This window comes from Solanum lycopersicum, chromosome 7 (assembly GCF_036512215.1).
Source record: "Solanum lycopersicum chromosome 7, SLM_r2.1".
Classification (NCBI taxonomy): Eukaryota; Viridiplantae; Streptophyta; class Magnoliopsida; order Solanales; family Solanaceae; genus Solanum; species Solanum lycopersicum.
The window spans coordinates 61,327,742-61,347,308 of NC_090806.1; the positions used below are offsets into that span (position 1 = coordinate 61,327,742).

Sequence of the window (19,567 nt, forward strand, 5' to 3'; positions counted from 1 at the left end):
ATTATATAAAGTAATTCAATTAAAAGAAATTGTCAGTATCTTATATGAAGTAGGTAACAATCAAAATAATGAATTTTGATGAGCTTGGACTTAAAATTGTAATAGTTGAGCTAGAATTGAAGTACTGAGTTTGAAAAAATAGTAAAGTGAAAGATTTAAATTAATTAAAATTTAACAAAATATCTATATTTTATTTATGAATAATATATTAATAATTGTAAACTTTATATTTTTGGTTCGATTTCGTTATTATTATTTTTTTTGTAAAATAAAAACATGCAAAATAATATCGATTTTTTAAAAAAGCAGATCTAACCAAACCAAATTAATATCAATTCTTTTAGTCAATTTGATTCAAATTGCATTAAGTTTGATTTCTTAGCCATAACCATGAACATTCCTAAGAATCATTTAAAATGATAAACAGATAAAAATCTAATCCAATCCAAATTTACTTGGCTTAAAACTGATCCAGCACGGATCATAATTCAATCCATATAATTTTTAGCGAATTTTAATTGTTTTATTTATTCTTTTGTGACAGTTAAAACTATCTAATCAAATTATTATTTTTCTTTATTATATCATTTTAAAGTATATAAATAATAATTCTCCTTAGACTATCTATATTTTGATTCAATTTTTAATGAGCTACAATATATCTGAATTAGTAAATAAATGATCAATAACCAATTAAAATTTAAACAGATAGAATGGATCAAATTATTTCAATAATATTAAATAGATATTTAAAAATAGCTTTTAAAAGCTTAATTTAAAATTTATAACAAAATATTAGCTAATAAACTAATATATAATTTTACTTTCTGCAAATCCTATTTCCTAGGCATTTGGGTCAGATGAGAAAGTAAATTTTGAACATCGTCCCACCCGTTAATAATAATATTGTCTTATTTTTTTGGCTGTATTACAATTACGAGAAACAGCCAAAGTAGAAAAATACAAATAATAATAATAATAATGTTTTACCCCAAAGTCAAATATTTGCATTATTTTTTATTTTGACATCAAATAGACAACAATTAATTTAATTTAAAGACTATCAGCGGCATTCATTTCTTTTAATAATAATATTTTGTCCTTCTCAAGATTTGATCCGATTAGTTTTAATTTCAGAAAATTGGATCATAAAAAAGTAAAGTAAGCAAATACTTTTTTATATTCTAATATATTTATTGCGTTTTATTTTACGGTTAATTTTATTTAATTTTTTAAATAATATTTAAAAATATCACAAATATAATTTTTCATATCAAATAAAAAAAATATGTTTTAACATATTTATTAAAAATATATGCCATTAAACTCTAAACAACTTATAATGTAGAATATTGCAAAACAATAAAAATCATTCTTAGGTCAATTTGGCCATGTGAGAGAAAATTATAATTTAAAATCATACTATAAAATTGTAAAAAATGAAGTTGAAGCTTGTTTGGATATGCATGTGAATTTTTAAGTTGTATTTTACTTTCGTAATCTTTTTTATAAAAATTGTGAAAATTATCAATATTGCTCTAAATTCCTTATGCACCAAGTAAGCAAAATTTTTGTTTATTATACTAAATGTAACATATCAATTAAAAAAATATTTTGATAAAAAATTCATAAATCAATTTAAATTACATATCAATTTTATTTTTAATAGATTGAATTGGATTGAGTTAAAATAAACTAAACTCATAAATAAGAGAATTTAATCAATTCATATTTAAAAGTTCGAATTAATTAATCTTTATTTTAATACTCGCAAGTCTCAATATAACGATTACCTCTCTCGTAACAATAATACATGTAATTATTCATAAGAACATATATAACCTTAAAAAAGACAAATATGAATTTAAAGGTGGTAAATTAAATAAGAAAAGGATGTTTATGTCCCACAATATAGAATAAGAGAGGCATTATTTTTTTATTGGAATATGAGCAAGTGGAAAAATTGTACGATTATTTTTTTTCATAATGACTTTATTTTGTCCCATATTATCATCTTCGTCAAAATGGAAATTATTAATTAACGTATATATAATTTAGAAATTAGAACTAATGATGAAAGTAATTAAATTTCAAAATTGATCCTCAGTTAAAGGCAATGGCATTATTGAAATTTTGTAGCTAAAGAGTGGTATTTTCATCGCAACTGTCGATGCATCCGGTGGTAAGTATTAATTAAAGCTGCTTTTGCTTTATCTTTTTTGCTTTATTGGGCAACTTTTTTTTTTCTCTTCAAAATAGTTTTCTTTCTTTTTAGGAATAAGATATGATTAATGTTCCTATCATTTTTTTAATTACGTCATTTCAATTTATTGGAAATAATAAGATGTTAATATATAATAATTTAATTTAATTATAAAGGTTACTAATTAGACATAACGTATTTTTTAAAATATATTTGATAAGTTAAAAAATAATTATTTATTAATATTAAAATTATATGATGAGGTTTTTTTTAATCTATAAATATGTGTTAGTGATTGAGATGTTATTTCTCCACTTTTTCACTATCAAATCGTCACAATAAGATATGATATCATACTTTCCTTTATTATTTAGATGCAAACTTGTGTTAAAAAAATTGACTATGGCCTTATAATTTTACTATACTTTAAATATATATTATAATTTTATGCAATTAATTTTAAAAGAGAATTAGTTGTGGGGGAAAAAGACCACGTTTTGTTCTTTTAAAAAACATTTTAAAATGATATATAGCAAACACATTACGAATCAAAAAAAAAAAGGGAAACTTTAAAAGTACAAGTTTAGTTCATACTAAGAAAAGGGGTTATGCTCGTATCACCAATTTATTCGTTTTATATTTTTTTATTTGAAGTTTAATATTTAAATTGAGATATGATTAAATTTATTTGTGTTGTAGTTTGAAAGTAAAATTATTTTCTAACAAAAATAATTTTATATTTAATAGAATTCGAATTTAAAATAAAATAAGAATGAAAGAGTATTTATAAAAGTCTTACAACTCCACTTCAATCTTACATGTCTTTCATAATTGAATAGAATTGTGTAATTATTAGTTATGAAAAAATCTATATATTTTTATGCGGGACTTAATTATTGATGTAGTGATTTTTCTTTATTCTCTATCATGCATAAAATAACACATAAATTTCGCATTTATATTATCTATTGATTATATGCAAATTTCTAAATCACAAACCAAATTTCCTATTAATTCTATATTACATAAATAATTTACCTATGAATCAAACTATCTTTTTTATAAAAAAAATTTAATACCTTTATAATTGTATCTCCAACCAACTAGTGGTAAATGAAGGAATAAAGAGGAATATGATTCCTATTATCATATTCTTTCTAAAATCAAACACATGAATTTCATCTTTTACTTTTCACTCCACAAATTTTATATAGCATGAAAAATTAATGACCAAATATATAAACATCCTTTTTTTTTTGGGGAAATGAATAAAACATTAAGAATTAACGAGCTTTACCAAAAGAGGTTTAAGTTATTGATTTGAAATTAATTAATTTTTCAATAGCAATGAGTCAACAACTAAATAAAATTTACCTGAAAATACTAAGAATTTAATTATTTTTCCTATGTATTTCTTCTTCTATATATTATTCTCTTTTCTCCTTTTAATTTTGTTAACACTAAGAATTTAAGATGTTTGGACCAAAAAAATGTACTTACAATAACTATTAAAAAAACATCAATTATCTCTATTCTCTACATATGTTCATCATTATTTTTTTATTTATTTCAAAAACTTTCATGCAACAAATCATAAGGATATTATGAATCATCAAAAGAATTTTTTTTTTTAAAAATAAATAAAAATAATAACAAGTATCAAAAATCACATGAACAGTATGACCAGCAAGCAAAAACATATGATCAATATATCTTAATTCTTAGCCAATAACTTTAGATAGGGTTGTATAAATAATTTTTCATTTATTAAACTCAATTTATTTTACTTTACATTAATTTATTCGAAATAATTATTTGTGTACATATATGTTCAAACTTAACAACGATCGTTTAAAATATTTGTTCGATTATATTTTTGGATCAAAGGGATACTTTTTACTACTAGTGGTATTTGCGTAAATAAAGAGGAGATGAATGGCAGTAAGTATAAAAGCGTCAAATATTCTGAAACCTCACTATATTCTTTCCTTTACCTTATTTTTTGCTTTTCGGTGCTACTATTCTTCTTCTTCTTCTTTTATGGGTTTTTTTTGCTTTTTTTCTTCTTTGCTTTAAACCTGTTTTGACCGTTGCTTTCTCTCTCTAACCCCCACAACGTCTCTCTGTTTTCTTCTACTTTCTCTCTCACACAGTCACACACTAGGCATTCATCACAAACTCCCACTTGGGTTGTTTCTGTCTTCTTCATCTTCTTATTGCCAGGTACGGATTTTTCTTATCATGTACAGTTCTTCATTTTGTTTGTTCAGAAAATGGGGTTGTTTGTTGTTGTCAGGGAATGAGAAAATCATGATAGAAAGTTCAGTTTTTGTGTGAGTTTCGTTCATTTCACTTGTCTTCTTCTTCTTCAAGATTTTAGCCCTTTTTTGTTTATTTAAAGGAAATGGTAACATTTTTGTGGGATTCTTTGTGTTTATTCGAAGATTTTTGTGGTTAATTTGGGAAATGTTAATATGGGTTGCTATTTTTTTTGTGATTTGTTAACTGAATATACTGAATCCAGTTGCTATTTTTGCTTTAATGTGTGAGGATGCATTGCGAATTTAGTTTTTAGTTCTTGGAATTAATGGGTGATTTTGATTATTTAATCTTCATACGATTTCCTGAAGAACCCTTCTTTTTCCTTTTTTGGATTCATCAGTTTTACTGGTTTGTGGAGTGTAGTAGTAAGCTGCTCAAAATCTTTGCTAAATTTGTTCTTATTTTTCGTAAATTGTCATTGCCTTAATTATTGATGGGGTTTTTTAATATAAAAAATTCAACATTTTTACTGATATGATTTTGATCTCTTAGAGATGAAGCAATTCTATTTGTTAAGAACAAGATTGTAAGTGGTTTCAAGTTTTTCTTTATTCTTATGCCTTATTAACAAGGCAAAGAACCTACATATGTCATTGTTTCCAAACATTTATGTATAGAGTATCTTGTTTCTTTTCTTGTTGGTTATATATCTTTTGATTCTATCTGAGAATGTAAATTCTGAAACTCGCTTTCTTGTTTTGAACAGTTTGCTGGTTTCCATATGAATCTGGTGACCATATTAAGAGGACTTAATCTCCTTTCCTGTTTTGATTCGGGACTGAAAAATTCTTAGGCTTTTAGAAGAGAAGAGAGATAAAAAGTTTAATTTTGAGAGAGATGGGATGTTCTTCATCCAAGTTGGATGATGAAGAAGCTGTTCAACTTTGTAAAGACCGAAAGAAGTTTATTAAACAAGCAGTGGAACAGAGGATGCGATTTGCTTCTGGACACTTGGCTTATATCCATGCCATGGAAAGAGTTTCCGCTGCTCTTCGAGATTATGTTGAAGTCGATGAACCTCGTGAATTTTCGCTAGATTCTTTTAAAACTCCACCCTTTACACCTGTTAAGAAAGTAAGTCCTGGTTTCATCTCCATAGAACCAAAATCCTTTTCCATAACTCACTTGAAGCCTGAACCAAAACCCAAATCTACTATAAAAATAAATTATCTTAGGTCAGGTGGGAATCCTGCTGTTTCTGTTGAAGAAAGACCTCGGTCACCCGAAACAGTTAGAATCCAGGCTTACTCCCCAGTGCATCAATATGGGATGGATAGTTTCTTTTCTATGCAATCCTCACCGATGAACCCATCCATTTTTCAATATTCCCCCAACAACAGGCCTAATTTGCCTCCCCCTTCACCACAAACATCACAGTGGGATTTTTTTTGGAATCCATTTTCTTCCCTTGATTATTATGGTTATCCTATGAGAAACAACAGCCTTGAGCAGACAATTCTCGATGACGACACTGATGGGCTAAGACAAGTTAGGGAGCAAGAAGGAATTCCTGAACTAGAAGAGGAAACAGAGGTAGAAGAGACTGATCATGGAGAGGATGTGACAGAGGATAGGACCAAAGGAGTTCACAGTTGTGATAAAGATGAAGTTATGGTGGAAGATGTCGACGACGATGACGATGATGCTGATAGCGATGAAGAAGAAACCGACGATGAACATGAAAATGTTCCCCATATTCAAGAATTACTATCTAAGCCCATCCAAACCACAGCAGTGGCAAAGACACAGAATATAGGGCAACTCAGCAATAAGGAGACAGCAGTTGCTGATCCTGAAGCAAAAGAGGAAACACCTGGATTTACTGTTTATGTAAATAAAAGGCCTACAAGCATGTCAGAAGTTATTAAGGATCTTGAAAGTCAGTTTGTGATTGCTTGTAATTCTGCTAAAGAGGTGTCAACTGTTTTAGAAGCTATCAGGGCTCAGTACTCATTGCAATCGAGTGATCAATCAGGTAAGATGTTTACATAAAATGCTTCACAACACTCTTCTGATTTTCTTGTTCTTCATGAATTTGCACCCTGAATCAAATATGCATGCAGTGGAAGTAGCATTCACATTATTTTAGCTTATTCAAGATCAAAAAGTTAGGTCCTTGCATGTTCCTAGTAGCATCAGAAAATGCTAGTTTTTTTCTTGCTTCTAATTTGGACTTTTCTTTAAGGTCTATTGCCAAAAATAACTGATATTTTTCTGTAGAAATGGCAAGCTTCAAACAGTATACAGTTGCATTATTAGAAGAAACCAAGGTTCTTTGTGCTGGAACAATTTAATAAGAGGAGTTGTTTCTTCACTTTGAAGCTTAATGTAATTCCGAAGTGATGTGCTTTCTATAGAAGTTTCTTTATTCCGATGCAAATGATATAGAAGTCAACTAGTAGCAGTGCCATTTTTTCTGTTAAAAGAAGTGAGCAAATGCTTATTTTTCTGATTGTCATCAATTAATCCTAACACCTCCAAATTTGTCATTCAAAAGGATTGTCGCCATGTTATTTGGTCAAAGTTTTTGAAATATTTATGTTTGGAGCTTATCTTCTTATTTTATTTGCAGCGATGAAAATGTTGAATCCAGTAGCTCTGTTTCGCTCAGGATCATCAAGATCATCCTCGTCGAGATTTTTGATTAATCCTTCAACTTTAAGAGATGAGGGTTATCATAGCAGTAGTGACTTATCCGATGAATCTAGCGTGCTCTCAAGCAGTCATCAATCAACCTTGGATAGATTATATGCCTGGGAGAAAAAACTATATGAGGAAGTCAGGGTATGCTTCTGCTTCTTAAAGAAAATTTAAGATATAAATCAATTTTCAACTAGTTTCTATCTAAAAATAGGACGAGACACTAAACTGTTAGAAAGAGAAGAATTCAAATATGACTCTTGAGCTGAGCAAGAAGAAGAAATATCACTGTTCATTCCAGAAATAACAGGAAAATGCAAGACATGCATGTATATATAAAATGAAAGGGTTGCATGGATTCCATTTGTTTTTACAACCTGCTGAAAGTAGAATGAATTCAAATGTGCTTCTTGATTAAGAAAAAAAATTATTGTTGTTCATTCCAGAAACATGATAATGCAAGACATGCATATATGGATAATACGAAATTATTGCTTAAAAATTTCTTTAATTTATCTGACCTCCCAACATGTTTCTTTTAAGTAACATTCTCCTGTTAACCTAATTAAGATGTTGATTGTGAACATCAGTTATTCACTATTATAATTTTTGATAGGCAGGTGAGCGGATCCGGCTAGCCTATGAGAAAAAAGTGGCTCAACTCAGAAATCTAGATGTGAATGGAGCAGACCCTTCGTCTGTGGATAAAACGAGAGCAGCCATTAGGAATCTGGATACTCAGATAAAGGTTTCAATCCACTCTGTTGAATCTATCTCGAGAAGGATTGAAACTTTAAGAGATGAAGAATTGCAACCTCAGCTTTTAGAATTAGTGCGAGGGTATGTATATGATATCCCTCTTACTGTTCATCATTCCAGTTCTATGATTTATTTGCTCAAACTGTTGTGTTCTTGAAGCTGCCCCCCCCCCCAACCCCCCAAACCATATCTATACATACAAATGTACATGTGTGCGGTTGTATCTACTCACATAATTTAATTGTATATATATGTTATCAAAAAAGATTTAAAAGAGAAGAAGTTCCTTTTGTGACAGAATCAATTAAGACATTTTACATTGTTTACAAGTTGTTACTAACACAAGGTTGACAAAGAGCTCTGTGTATTGATTCTTAGTTGTACTTAGTTGTCTATAGGGGTGACAAATGGGATGGTTGAGTCAGATATGGACATATAAAAAATGGTTTAGGTGAAAATGGATAAAGTACATGACCCACCCATATTTGATATGGATAAAAAATGGGTAAAAGAGATTACAAATGTTACTTCTTTCTTTTTCTCTTTTTAGGGTTTGTTTGATATAAAAGGGAGATATGTTCCACGGAGAGTTTGGAGTTGGATTATAGGTGGTGATTAGGGTTAGGAGTAAGGTCTCAGAACATGTTTGTTTGGTATAAAGGGATATATTTTCCACAGAGAGTTTGGAGTTGGATTGTAGGTGGTGATTAGGGTTAGGAGTATGGTCGTCAAAACAGGGGAGGGAGTTGGGTTCGAGAGATCAGGGTCGGTGTCAGGTCCTGGATCCCATGTTGGAGTTGGGTCACGGGTCAAGGTGAGGAGCTGGAGCCAGGTGTTACTAGTTGGGAGTTGGGAGTTGGGTCTGGGGTAGGGAGTCGAGGGTTATGTATAGGGTCGAGAGTTGAGTGTTAGGTAAATGGTTAGGATTTTGGTATTGGGTCTCATGTCAAGGGTCGGGGTGAAGAGTCTGGTCGCAGGTAAGGATCAGGAGTCGGGAGTCAAGGGTTAGATATAGGGTTGGGAGTTGAGGGTTAGGTATAGAGTCGAGAGTTGGATTTCAGATCTTATGCCAAGGTTGGGATAAAATCCCAATTCGAGGTTGGAAATGAGTTACAGTGGATGTTGGGTCCCAAGTCGAGGTCGAAGTTGGGTCCTAAGTCACCGTTAAGAGTTGATGAGTTAGGTCTTGGGTTTTAGGTCCTGGATAGCGAGTTGGGGTTGGGATTTCTAGTCTAGGGTCAATAGTCGAGAGAAGAGTTAGGTGTCGAGTCGAGAGTTGAGTTGGGATTCAGGTCTAGGGTTAGGAGTCGGGTAGTGAGGTCCCAAGTTGAGAGTCGGACCTCTAATCGAGGTTCTAGGTTCAGAAGTCGGGTAGTTTATACCAAGTTGAGAGTCTACTCTCGACTCGAGGTTGAGATTTAGTCTAGGGTCAAGAGTCGGGGAGCTAGGTCCTGGGTTGGGAGTCAGGTCACAACTCAGTTTTGGGATTTAGGTCTAGGGTCAAGCGTCGGTTAGTGAGGTTGTCGAGTCTCAACTTGAGGTTAGGATGTGGGTCTAGGGCTCAAAGAGTCTCTAAGAGTTCTCGGGTCTTAACTCAGGGTTGGAATTTGGGTACTGGGTCAAGAGTCTATGAGTTAGGTCCCGAGTCAAGATTCAGGTTTCGACTTCAGCCTGCAGGTCTAGGATCAAGAGTTAGGAGTTAGGTCCGGAGTTACAAGTCGGGGTTGGGATTTTGGTCTAGGGTCAGGAGTTGGAGAATTAGGTACCAGGTCGAGAGTTGGGTCTCGACTCAAGCTTGGGGTTGGTCTAGGGATAGGAGTTGGGAAGTTAGGTCTTGGGTCTTGACTCGGAGGTTGAGATTCGATATATGGTCTTGGGTCTTGACTCGGGGGTTGAGATTCGATATATGGTCAAGAGTTATGTCCTGGGTTGAGAATTGGGGAGGGGTCAAGAGTTGGTTATCGACTTTGGGTTGGGATTCAAGTCTATGGTCAGGGAATTAGGCCTCAGGTCGTGGTTGAGATTTGGGAGCTAGGTCCTGGATCGAGTCTCAACTTAGGGTTAGGATACGAGTCCTAGGTTCGGGTTCAATCTGGTCTCGAGTCATGATTTTGGGTTGGGATTCGGGTCCCATGTTAGGGAGTTAGGTCATAGGTTGAGAGTCATGGAGTTAGGTCTTAGGTCAAGAGTTGGGTCTCAACTCTGGATTAGGATTCGTATCCCAGGTCAAGGAGTTAGGTCATGGGTTGAGAGTTGGGGAGTTAAGTCTTGGGTCTCAACTCTGGGTTTGGGATTCGGGTCTATGGTCAAGAGTTAGGTCTCAACTCTAGGTTGGGATTTGGGTGGTCAGGAGTCGGGGTCTCAAGTCTTGGTCAAGATTTGGAGCTAGATCTTGAATTGGGTCTCAACTCGGGGTCAGGATTCAGGGACCAAGTCAAGGTCCGATCTAGTGTTGGGTCTCAACTTTGGGTTGGGATATGGGTCTAGGTTAGGTAGGGAGTTAGATCCCGCGTTGGGTCTCAAGTCCTGGTTGAGATTCAGGAGCTAGGTCATGTATCAGGTCTCAACTTGGGCTCGGGATTCGGGCCCCAGGTCAGGGTTTGGTTTCGTTTTGGGTGTCAAGTCTAGCTCGGGAGTCGGGTCTAGAGTTCAGGTTGGGAGACATGTCCTGTATTGGGGTCGTAGCCGGGTGTTGTGTACCCATTTTGGGGTGGTGAGGTTGAAAAAGTTTATAAAGAAATGTTTTACTTTATATACAGAAGTCGTATTTCTTTCATTAGGGAAAAAATAATTCCATTTTAATTTTTTTTTGAAAACAGTTCAATCAGGTATGGCCAGGAGTCGGGTCCTAGGTCAGGGAGTTAGGTCCCGGGTTGGGTCTCAAGTCCTGGTTGAGGTTCAGCAGGTCTCAACTTGGGCTCGGGATTCGGGTTCCAGGTCAGGGTCTGGTTTGGTTTTGGGTGTGTAGGTCTAGCTCGGGAGTCAGGTTCAGAATTTAGGTTGGGAGACATGTCCTGTATTGCAGTCGTAGTCGGGTGTTGTGTACCCGTTTTGGGTGGTGGGGTTGGAATATTTTTTAAAGAAATATTTTACTTTATATACAGACTTCATTTTTCTTTCATTAGAGAAAAGTAATTCCATTTTAAAAATATTTTTCAAAACATTTCATACCAAATATGATAAAATTGATGAACAAAGAAATTTATAAAATGCTTTCCTTCATACCACCAAAGACACCCTTATAATTAATTTTTTTTTTGAGGTTACTTCACCCTTTCATAATTTAAAGGAGTGCAATCGGTAGATACCCACGGGTTTCCTTATTTTATGATGTAAATAATATGAGTTGACACATATATGACCAACTTCTCAAATGATCGGACATCTGAGTTGAGGGAATAACTGTAAATTTTATACATTTAATTTTAATCCACCCCTAGCTGTCTACTAGAATTATTTACAGCATATCAAATATGTTTATTTCTTTCATATCAAATTTTCCAGAAGGATCCCTATGGTCTTGGTTTTAGCATATTTAGTTATTTAGAGCTTCAGAGACTCTGTTCTTTTGACGTCCCCCAACTTTTTCAATTTGGTTCGGTTAGTCAATTGTTGGAGCTACGCTTTGACATCAATATAGTTGCTAATTAAAATTCAATGATCGAAGTTAGGTTTCTTCTGCTATTAAATGTTATTTGCTGCTATGTACTAAAAACTTACAACATAGCTCCTTTGATGACAGGTTAGGAAGAATGTGGAAGGTTATGACAGAGTGCCACCAAATGCAGAAGCATACTCTAGATGAAGCCAAGCTCTTACTAGCTGGCACACCTTCAAAGAAATCCGGAATAAGGAAGTACACAGTCATGTCACCTTCTGAGCCTCATAGGCTAGCCCGTTCTGCTGCTAACCTTGAGACGGAGCTCAGAAACTGGAGAGCCTGTTTCGAGTCATGGATCGTTTCTCAACGATCATACTTGCATGCTTTAGCAGGCTGGCTTTTGCGCTGTGCTCGTTCAGATTCTGACTCATCAAAATTTCCCTTCTCTCCTCGTCGTTCCGCGGGAGCTCCACCAATATTCAGCATTTGCATCCAGTGGTCCAGGTTATTAGACTCCATCCGGGAGACACCAGTGCTTGAAGGACTAGATTTTTTCGCAGCAGGTGTAGGTTCACTCTATGCACAACAACTAAAGGAAGATTCCCGCCGGACTCCTGGTGGGTCAAAGAGTCTCGGTGGAGAATCTTATGGGAACAACATGGATATCGTGGAAGTTGGACAGCTTGATGAGGACATAATGACAGCAGAAAAGATGGCAGAGGTTGCCATTAGAGTGCTATGTGCAGGAATGTCAGTTGCTTTGAGCTCACTGACAGAGTTTGCCATAGCTTCAGCTGATGGATATACTGGTTTGGTAAAGAATTGTGAGAATATCAAACAGCCACAAGATGCAGTGTAATTTTACATTAAAAATATATTAGGTTAGGTAGGAAGGAAGGAATGCAATGTAAATTATATGTTGAGTAACTTGAGCCATAGAGGTGCCTTATCCAATCTGGGCTACTGATTATGCAGAATACAGAAAGGTGCCTTGATATATCTATATATATTAGTTTCAACCTGAGCTTCTGATTATGCAGAACACAGACAAGTGTAAGTTGCTTTGTATTAATCAAGCAATATGGATTCATGGGTTGGCCCTTGACTTGTTCAATCAAATGAACGATAAGTATTTGGAATCTTTGGGCTTGTTTTCTGCTATGTTGACTGACAGTCTTGAGCCACCAACGAAAAACTGAGAAAATCGTCTATTTCTTTAGTAAGGGTCAAGAACATATCGTGAATCATGGTGAGACTGTATTGCTCCCTATGGGGGGGACGGGGGTTCATAAAGATTTTGCAAACATATCGATCAGAAGTTAATCACCAAAATATTTTGCTCCATGTACTATTCTCCCAACTCCTTACCAAGTGTTTGTTTTAACCAAAAAAAGAAACTTTTTGCAAGTCGTATCACCAAAATATTCATTGGCTAACACACACTAAGAAAATTGCTTAATTCCTTTAAATTGACTCCTAACTGCTCAAAATATGTCCGGAAAATGGCCGGCGGCTTCACCTACTTTTTTCTAACTCCCAAAGGTTTTCTAAAAATAAAAAAAACCTGAAGGTCATATCATCAAAATATTCATGATCTAAAAAATCATACAAAAAACTGCGGAAATTTTCTAAAGACATACTACTCTCCCCTAACTTCCAAAGAGGATTTTGTAAAGCAAAAAGATTGGTAGTCATATGAGCAAATACTTATGGGATAACACACATAAAACTGAAAAGATCACCTAATTTCTGTAAATTAGCGCCTAAATTATGTCATGGATCATGGTGAGACATTTGATATTTAGGAAATACATTGAAATTGAGGAGCGTGGAACATGTAGCAGTACATTGAAATGAAAAGGAATGTGGTCGAATAGTTCGTTTGGTATGAGGTATAAAACTCTGCAGTATTAATCATGTATTTGATATCTGTATGTTGAATTCAATTCACTACATGTATAATATGTCCGTGAACCAAGAAACCTATCGAGATCCATAAGTATCATGACAAGCTGAAATTTCATATAATAGTAGATAACATATCCAGAGACCAGAACTGAGGGCACTGATAGAATAACTTTTGTGTATGATCAAATTTCATACTAGAGAAGCAATTCTATAGCAAAAGCATCATCATTTTGAACATAATAAGCTTGTATAGTGTAAAATAGATCAAGCCTGACTAAGTTTACAACACTCAGGGCACTGAAAGTGTCCTCTAGCTCCACATTTCATACAAGAAGAAGAGGATCCTACTTTCGATTTATCCTCTAAAACAATGAAATTTAATGGTCCTCCTTTAATTGTACCAGATCCTTTGCAGCTTGAACATGCTATCAGTTTTAAATCTCCACATTTTTTGCACATCCCCAGTGAACTGCTCATAGCAAAAAAAACCAATACTATATGCATTATGTATTAACACTCGAACAAAAAAACAGTAGGATTCTTGATGATCAATAAGAGCTATGAAATTATATTGTATGCACCAATATTTAAAACTCGGTGAATAGCTGGTCTGTCCCTCTATCGTTCTCCCCTTAAATGTCGCTCCCTCCGTTTCAAAATAAGTTGAAATGAAATTTATATATTTGTAAACTACGTAAAAAGTACTATGAGTCACAATAATTGATAATTCAAAATGTTTAAAAGATCTATGGAAAATTTACGGTCAAAGATAAACTTGTTTGACTATTGAAATCCGAAAGGTGACATATAAAATGGAACGGATATAGTACATTTTGGGAATATGAGTAGTTGTTTACTTAAAATGTATGTTCAAACTAAAAACATTCACTTATTTTAAAATGAAGGGACTAATATTAGTCTTTTGTCAGGATTTGAACCCATGACGTGTGTTTAATCCACACAGTAGCATAACTACAATCATTCCAGGGTGTCAGACTTCACCGAAAAATTACGTTATATATATATATATATATGTCAAATTCTATATTTAATGTATATATATACAAAGTTGAACACCCTTAACAATTAACAAAAGTATATCTTTGGCGGAGTTTCGGGTTCTAACCCCAGATAACACAATAATTTTTTGTTTTGTTTATATATATATATATATACTAGTTCTCGGATTGTGCATCGCATGTTTGTCCCCTAATTGATATTAGAAAACTTTAATTTATATAGCTAAGTTCAAATCTAAGTCCTTTCATATGTAAGTTTAACATAAGAAATATAACTCTGCACAAAATATAACATGAAAATATTGTGTTAGATATTGGAGATTTGATATATTAAATACTTCATGAAAAATAAACATTTTATTTTATCAAAGGAATTAATATATTTTAATAACTAAACACATAAGTTTTAATAATCAAAAAAGAAATTGTCTATAAAAAAAGATACGTATAAAGAAAAATATTATAAAATGTTTGGGCGGTATACCATCAAGTTTATAGAAAAAATTACAATTTCAAACGAAAAAAAAAGAAGAAGTAAATAAAGACATGACATCCATAATAAAAGACATCACATTAAAATATATAGACAAAAATATTTTCATACTAATTGAATTACATTTTGTTAAAAGTAGGCTTACTCTAGATAAAACATGACTTATTCTAGACGAAACATATTATATGTATAAAAAACTATAGTCATATAATAATAATAATAATAAATAAGACAAACAGAAAAGAAGGCATGAATATGTTAAGACTAAGATATATATATATATATATATATATATATATATATATATATATATATATAATGAATTCTAAAACCCATGGCGTGTGCTTAATCCACACGGTAGCATAACTACAATAATTCCAGGTGTCACACTTCATCGAAAAATTACGTTATATATATATATATATATATATATATATATATATATATATATATGCCAACTTCTATATTTAATGGATATATATTTAAAGTTGAACACCCTTGCCAATTAACAAAAGTATACCTTTGGCGGAGTTTCGGGTTCTAACCCCAGATAACACAATAATTTTTTGTTTTGTTTTGTTTTGTTTTGACCATCACATACCATTATTCTTGGACACGAACTTCTGGCTTTGTCACTGAATTCACACATTAGGTAATTTGGAGTACTATTAATGTGTAAAAATTCAATCTTTGGTGATAATTTACTTAAATCCTAGTTCATTTACATGGATAAAAATACAAGGCAAAAAACCCTAAAAGGAAAAAACAAGAAAAAAGTAGTTATAGTGCATAGTACCTGCGTTGAGAAGTAGAGATGAAGGAATCAATTTTGGGAGCATAAATGGTGGCAGCAAGTAGCAAACCACCCACTCCAAATCCTGCTATTTCACTTGCTGTTATGTGTTCAAACATTTCCCCCCCTTTTTTTTTCCTGCTAAATTAATGTTTACAAATTTGCATAAAATAGAAAGAGATGATATATTTAGGAAAAAGAAAGCAATACCCTCTTATCCCAATAATTGGATAAGATATGTGGGGTTATTTTGTTTTGCAATTCTTTTATTATTAGTTTTTTTTAAAAAAAAAAACTTAAATTTGGAGCAAATAGATCCAGGACAAAGGGTAGAAAAAGTGAACCAATATGCTACCAATTGATGTAGAGTTTGGACTTTTGATTCATTACTATATAGTGTAATTTCATAAATAAAATTTGAGAAAGATTATTTTTATTTTTATATAATAGAAATATTATTTTTAATAGACATCCAGCTAAAAAAAGATATTATTCAGAAAATAGTTGTATCAAAATATAAAACAAATGAAGCAACAGATAGTAAAAACAAAATAAAGAATATGAACTATGTGATTACTAAATACTATTAAGGAGAAAAAGTTATAGGCTTGGCCTTCTACTTCTCCACCTAAGCTAGCTACTAACTTCTAACCTAATATTCAAACCTCGTATTTTTCTATTTAAGATTGTGTCTTTAATAACTAAAATTATGTCATATCTTATCTAATCAAATATCATTGCGCCCTTGTTCTTTTTTGACATGTTCTAAAAATTTTTGATGATTGCAATATCAGAGTCAACATTTGGACACCTCGATTAATTCTACGGGATACCTCTTAAAACTTGATGATTGTGGTGTTAGAGCCAGCTTTCACGCACCTCGACTAATTCCACGTGATACCTCTGTCTCTTCTAACTCCTACTATAGTCAACCTCTCACACATGCTAACCTGTGCATCTGCACACCTCATTTTAAGATGCACAAACCATCTTAGTCATCTTTCTCTCATCTTATTTGCCACAGAGGTTATTCTGTCCATACTCTGTATAACTTCATTCTGAAACATATATTTATTCTAATATGTTCACGTATCTATTTTAGTATTCTTATATTCGTTACATATATCTTCTCAATGTAGGCGCGTTCTTGTCTTTCTGACTCTCCGCTCTCATTACTCTTAAGTCTTGGTGACACATTATTAATTATAACATTATCATTTTATTTATGTCCAGACACTAGTAAATAAAACACTAGAGATATTCATAAAGTTTTCTATTTAATTGGTTATAGAAAACTATTTATCAACCTTTTGTTTCTCAACTTGTATCTAATAAATATATATAAGCCGATTAATTTAAATTTGTGTCGAAAATTTCATTTTAATTGTAAGTGCATCTTGTAAATGAAATTTATTTCAGTTTTAGATCTCTAAATAAAATTTTATCTTAGCCTTTCAATTATGTTAAGCTTACATGATACCCTACCTTTAGGATTGTTGTGACTCGGTCATTCTTTCACTTATGCAATAAGATAATAAGACTTAACATTTTCATTCACTTATAATCTGGATGAACTATATTGGTCAAAGTAAATATAATAAGATTAAGTGGTGGAGTAAAAAATATAAAAAAATATGTTAAAAGTGATATTCGAAATCAGGCATAGTCATATTAAAAAAACCTTAAGCGCTTATTCAAGAATTAGTGAATCAATTAAATTATTTATTTATTAAATGATTTATGTTAAATTTTTAATACAAATTTCTTCTTAAAATATATATATATATATATATATATATTTTAAGACGAAATTAATGAGTATTCGAGCACTCAAAATGACTCTATATGGGTCTTGGCTCTGGTTAAGGACCATTTTAATCATTTTCTCCATTTCCCAACACTAACTTGCAATCCAAAAATGAGAAAAATATCATACAAGTTTTTCAATTTCGTTTGTATGAGATATGTGGAGGAGCTACACTTGTCCAAAAGGAATTAATTGACATAGTCACTATCACATTGAAAAATTATGATTGGTTGAAATTCATTATATATATATATATATTGATGTGTTTACTTTTTTTTATATTTTAGGTATAATTACTGAAAATACTGACAATCTAATAACCACTAATTAATCTAACGCTTTGACCTCACTACTCTCAAATTTCAAATGTATGATATGCATATGTATGATATATCTATGTACTAAAACATGAAAAAATAGTACTAATTTATTTCCTCAGTTCAAAGTAAAGGACTTCTTATTTCATATTTTTAGTTTTTCATTCAAGGTGATGTATTTAATCGCCTTTGTTAGGAAGTTTTTTTACTCTTAATCTGGATTTTTTAGCATGAAATTTAAATTTAGTCAGACTTCAATATAGATATCGAACACAGAATGAAAAATCAAAAAAACAAAAAAATATACTTACTCGATTTTATTTTTTTTAAAAAAATATACAATAATTATATTCAATCTAGTTTGAAAGGTCACTGTGTAAACAAGTCGTCTAGTACGAGGGATAATAATAAATTTTGAAACAAATGCTGAATTATTAATCTTTCATTTGGTTAGAGCTGGTATTAGTTAGCTTGGGGATTATTCATTCCACCGTCAATTCTATAACGATGGATAAATATATTTATGAAAAAAAACATTATATATCCCGTCTCTCCCCTAAGCAACTTAGGGTAAAAAAAGGAACACCACTGAGAAATATAATCAAAGGTACAAATCAATTTTTTCACAAGCATAAAACTTTCATTAATTAGCCCAAATTACTTTCACTTTCCGGGTACAAAGTTTGTGGCGTAAGCCCAAGCGTTGTTAGCCACAGGGTCGTTAATGTGGTCAGAGAGGTTCTCAATTGGACCCTTTCCAGTAACAATAGCTTGAACAAAGAATCCAAACATAGAAAACATAGCTAAACGTCCATTCTTAATTTCCTTCACCTTCAATTCAGCAAAAGCCTCAGGATCATCAGCAAGGCCAAGTGGGTCAAAGGCACCTCCTGGGTAGATCTTGTCAAGGCCCTCACCAAGTGGGCCTCCACCAACTCTGTATCCTTCAACAAAGCCCATAAGAACAACTTGGCAAGCCCAAATAGCAAGAATGCTTTGAGCATGGACAAGGTTTGGGTTTCCAAGGTAGTCAAGCCCACCTTCGGAGAAAATTTGAGATCCAGCCTTGAACCAAACAGCTTCACCGAATTTAACACCGTTCTTCGAAAGGATTTCGGGGAAAACACAACCTAAAGCACCAAGCATAGCCCAACGGCAATGAATCACCTCAAGCTCACGGTTTCTAGCAAATGTCTCGGGGTCAGCTGAGAGTCCAGCAGTGTCCCATCCGTAATCACCTGGAAATTCCCCAGTTAAGTAGGATGGTGTTTGCTCCGAAAATGGGCCCAAGTACTTAGGACGGTCTTCTCCGTACCTATTTCACAAAAAATTCGCGGACATCAAATGGATTAGAGTTTTCAAAAACTAGAAGATGTCAGAAATTCTGAATTAGTAATGATTAAATTTATGATACAGAGTAGAAAAATACCAGATGCTTTGAGGAGCGCTTTTAACAGTGCGTCTCATGGTAATACGGCCTTCACCGAAGTTGCCAACTTTCCTAATAAATTCATTTTGAGATTTACCAACTGCTTGACCAACAAAGGCTGATTGTTGAATTGCACAAGTGGCCATTTTTTTTTACTTTTTTTTTTTGAATTTGCTGAAGCTTTTTTGTTTCTTTCTGATGATATGAAAGGAAGAAGGAGAAGTGGGGTTTATATATATGCAAATTTAATGGATTTTTGAGGATTACAAGACGTAC

General features: G+C 32.7%; 3 protein-coding genes across 4 annotated transcripts; 1 reads left to right on the plus strand and 2 right to left on the minus strand.

Moving 5' to 3' along the window:
- The first annotated feature begins 4,178 nt into the window (after positions 1-4,178).
- On the plus strand, positions 4,179-12,664 carry LOC101254220 (protein ALTERED PHOSPHATE STARVATION RESPONSE 1-like). Of its 2 annotated transcripts, none has more exons than XM_004243504.5 (5): positions 4,179-4,426; positions 5,232-6,500; positions 7,098-7,309; positions 7,782-8,005; positions 11,667-12,664. In XM_004243504.5, exons 2-5 carry the CDS (start codon positions 5,363-5,365, stop codon positions 12,382-12,384), a joined length of 2,292 nt encoding a protein of 763 aa, XP_004243552.1. In that variant the 5' UTR covers positions 4,179-4,426; positions 5,232-5,362; the 3' UTR covers positions 12,385-12,664. The 2 variants fall into 2 exon arrangements, with proteins under 2 accessions (XP_004243552.1, XP_019070495.1); XM_019214950.3 differs by having other exon boundaries at positions 4,215-4,536.
- A 939-nt stretch (positions 12,665-13,603) lies between these two features.
- Positions 13,604-15,958, minus strand: LOC101253702 (uncharacterized). Its single transcript, XM_004243503.5, has 2 exons — positions 15,742-15,958; positions 13,604-13,902 (listed from the first exon to the last, which is right to left on the minus strand). Exons 1-2 carry the CDS (start codon positions 15,855-15,857, stop codon positions 13,698-13,700), a joined length of 321 nt encoding a protein of 106 aa, XP_004243551.1. The 5' UTR covers positions 15,858-15,958; the 3' UTR covers positions 13,604-13,697.
- A 2,384-nt stretch (positions 15,959-18,342) lies between these two features.
- CAB4 (chlorophyll a/b-binding protein precursor) lies at positions 18,343-19,496 on the minus strand. The gene is made up of 2 exons (NM_001247810.2): positions 19,292-19,496; positions 18,343-19,177 (listed from the first exon to the last, which is right to left on the minus strand). The coding sequence occupies exons 1-2, from the start codon at positions 19,435-19,437 to the stop codon at positions 18,526-18,528; spliced, it is 798 nt and encodes a 265-aa protein (NP_001234739.1). The 5' UTR covers positions 19,438-19,496; the 3' UTR covers positions 18,343-18,525.
- Positions 19,497-19,567: the final 71 nt, after the last annotated feature.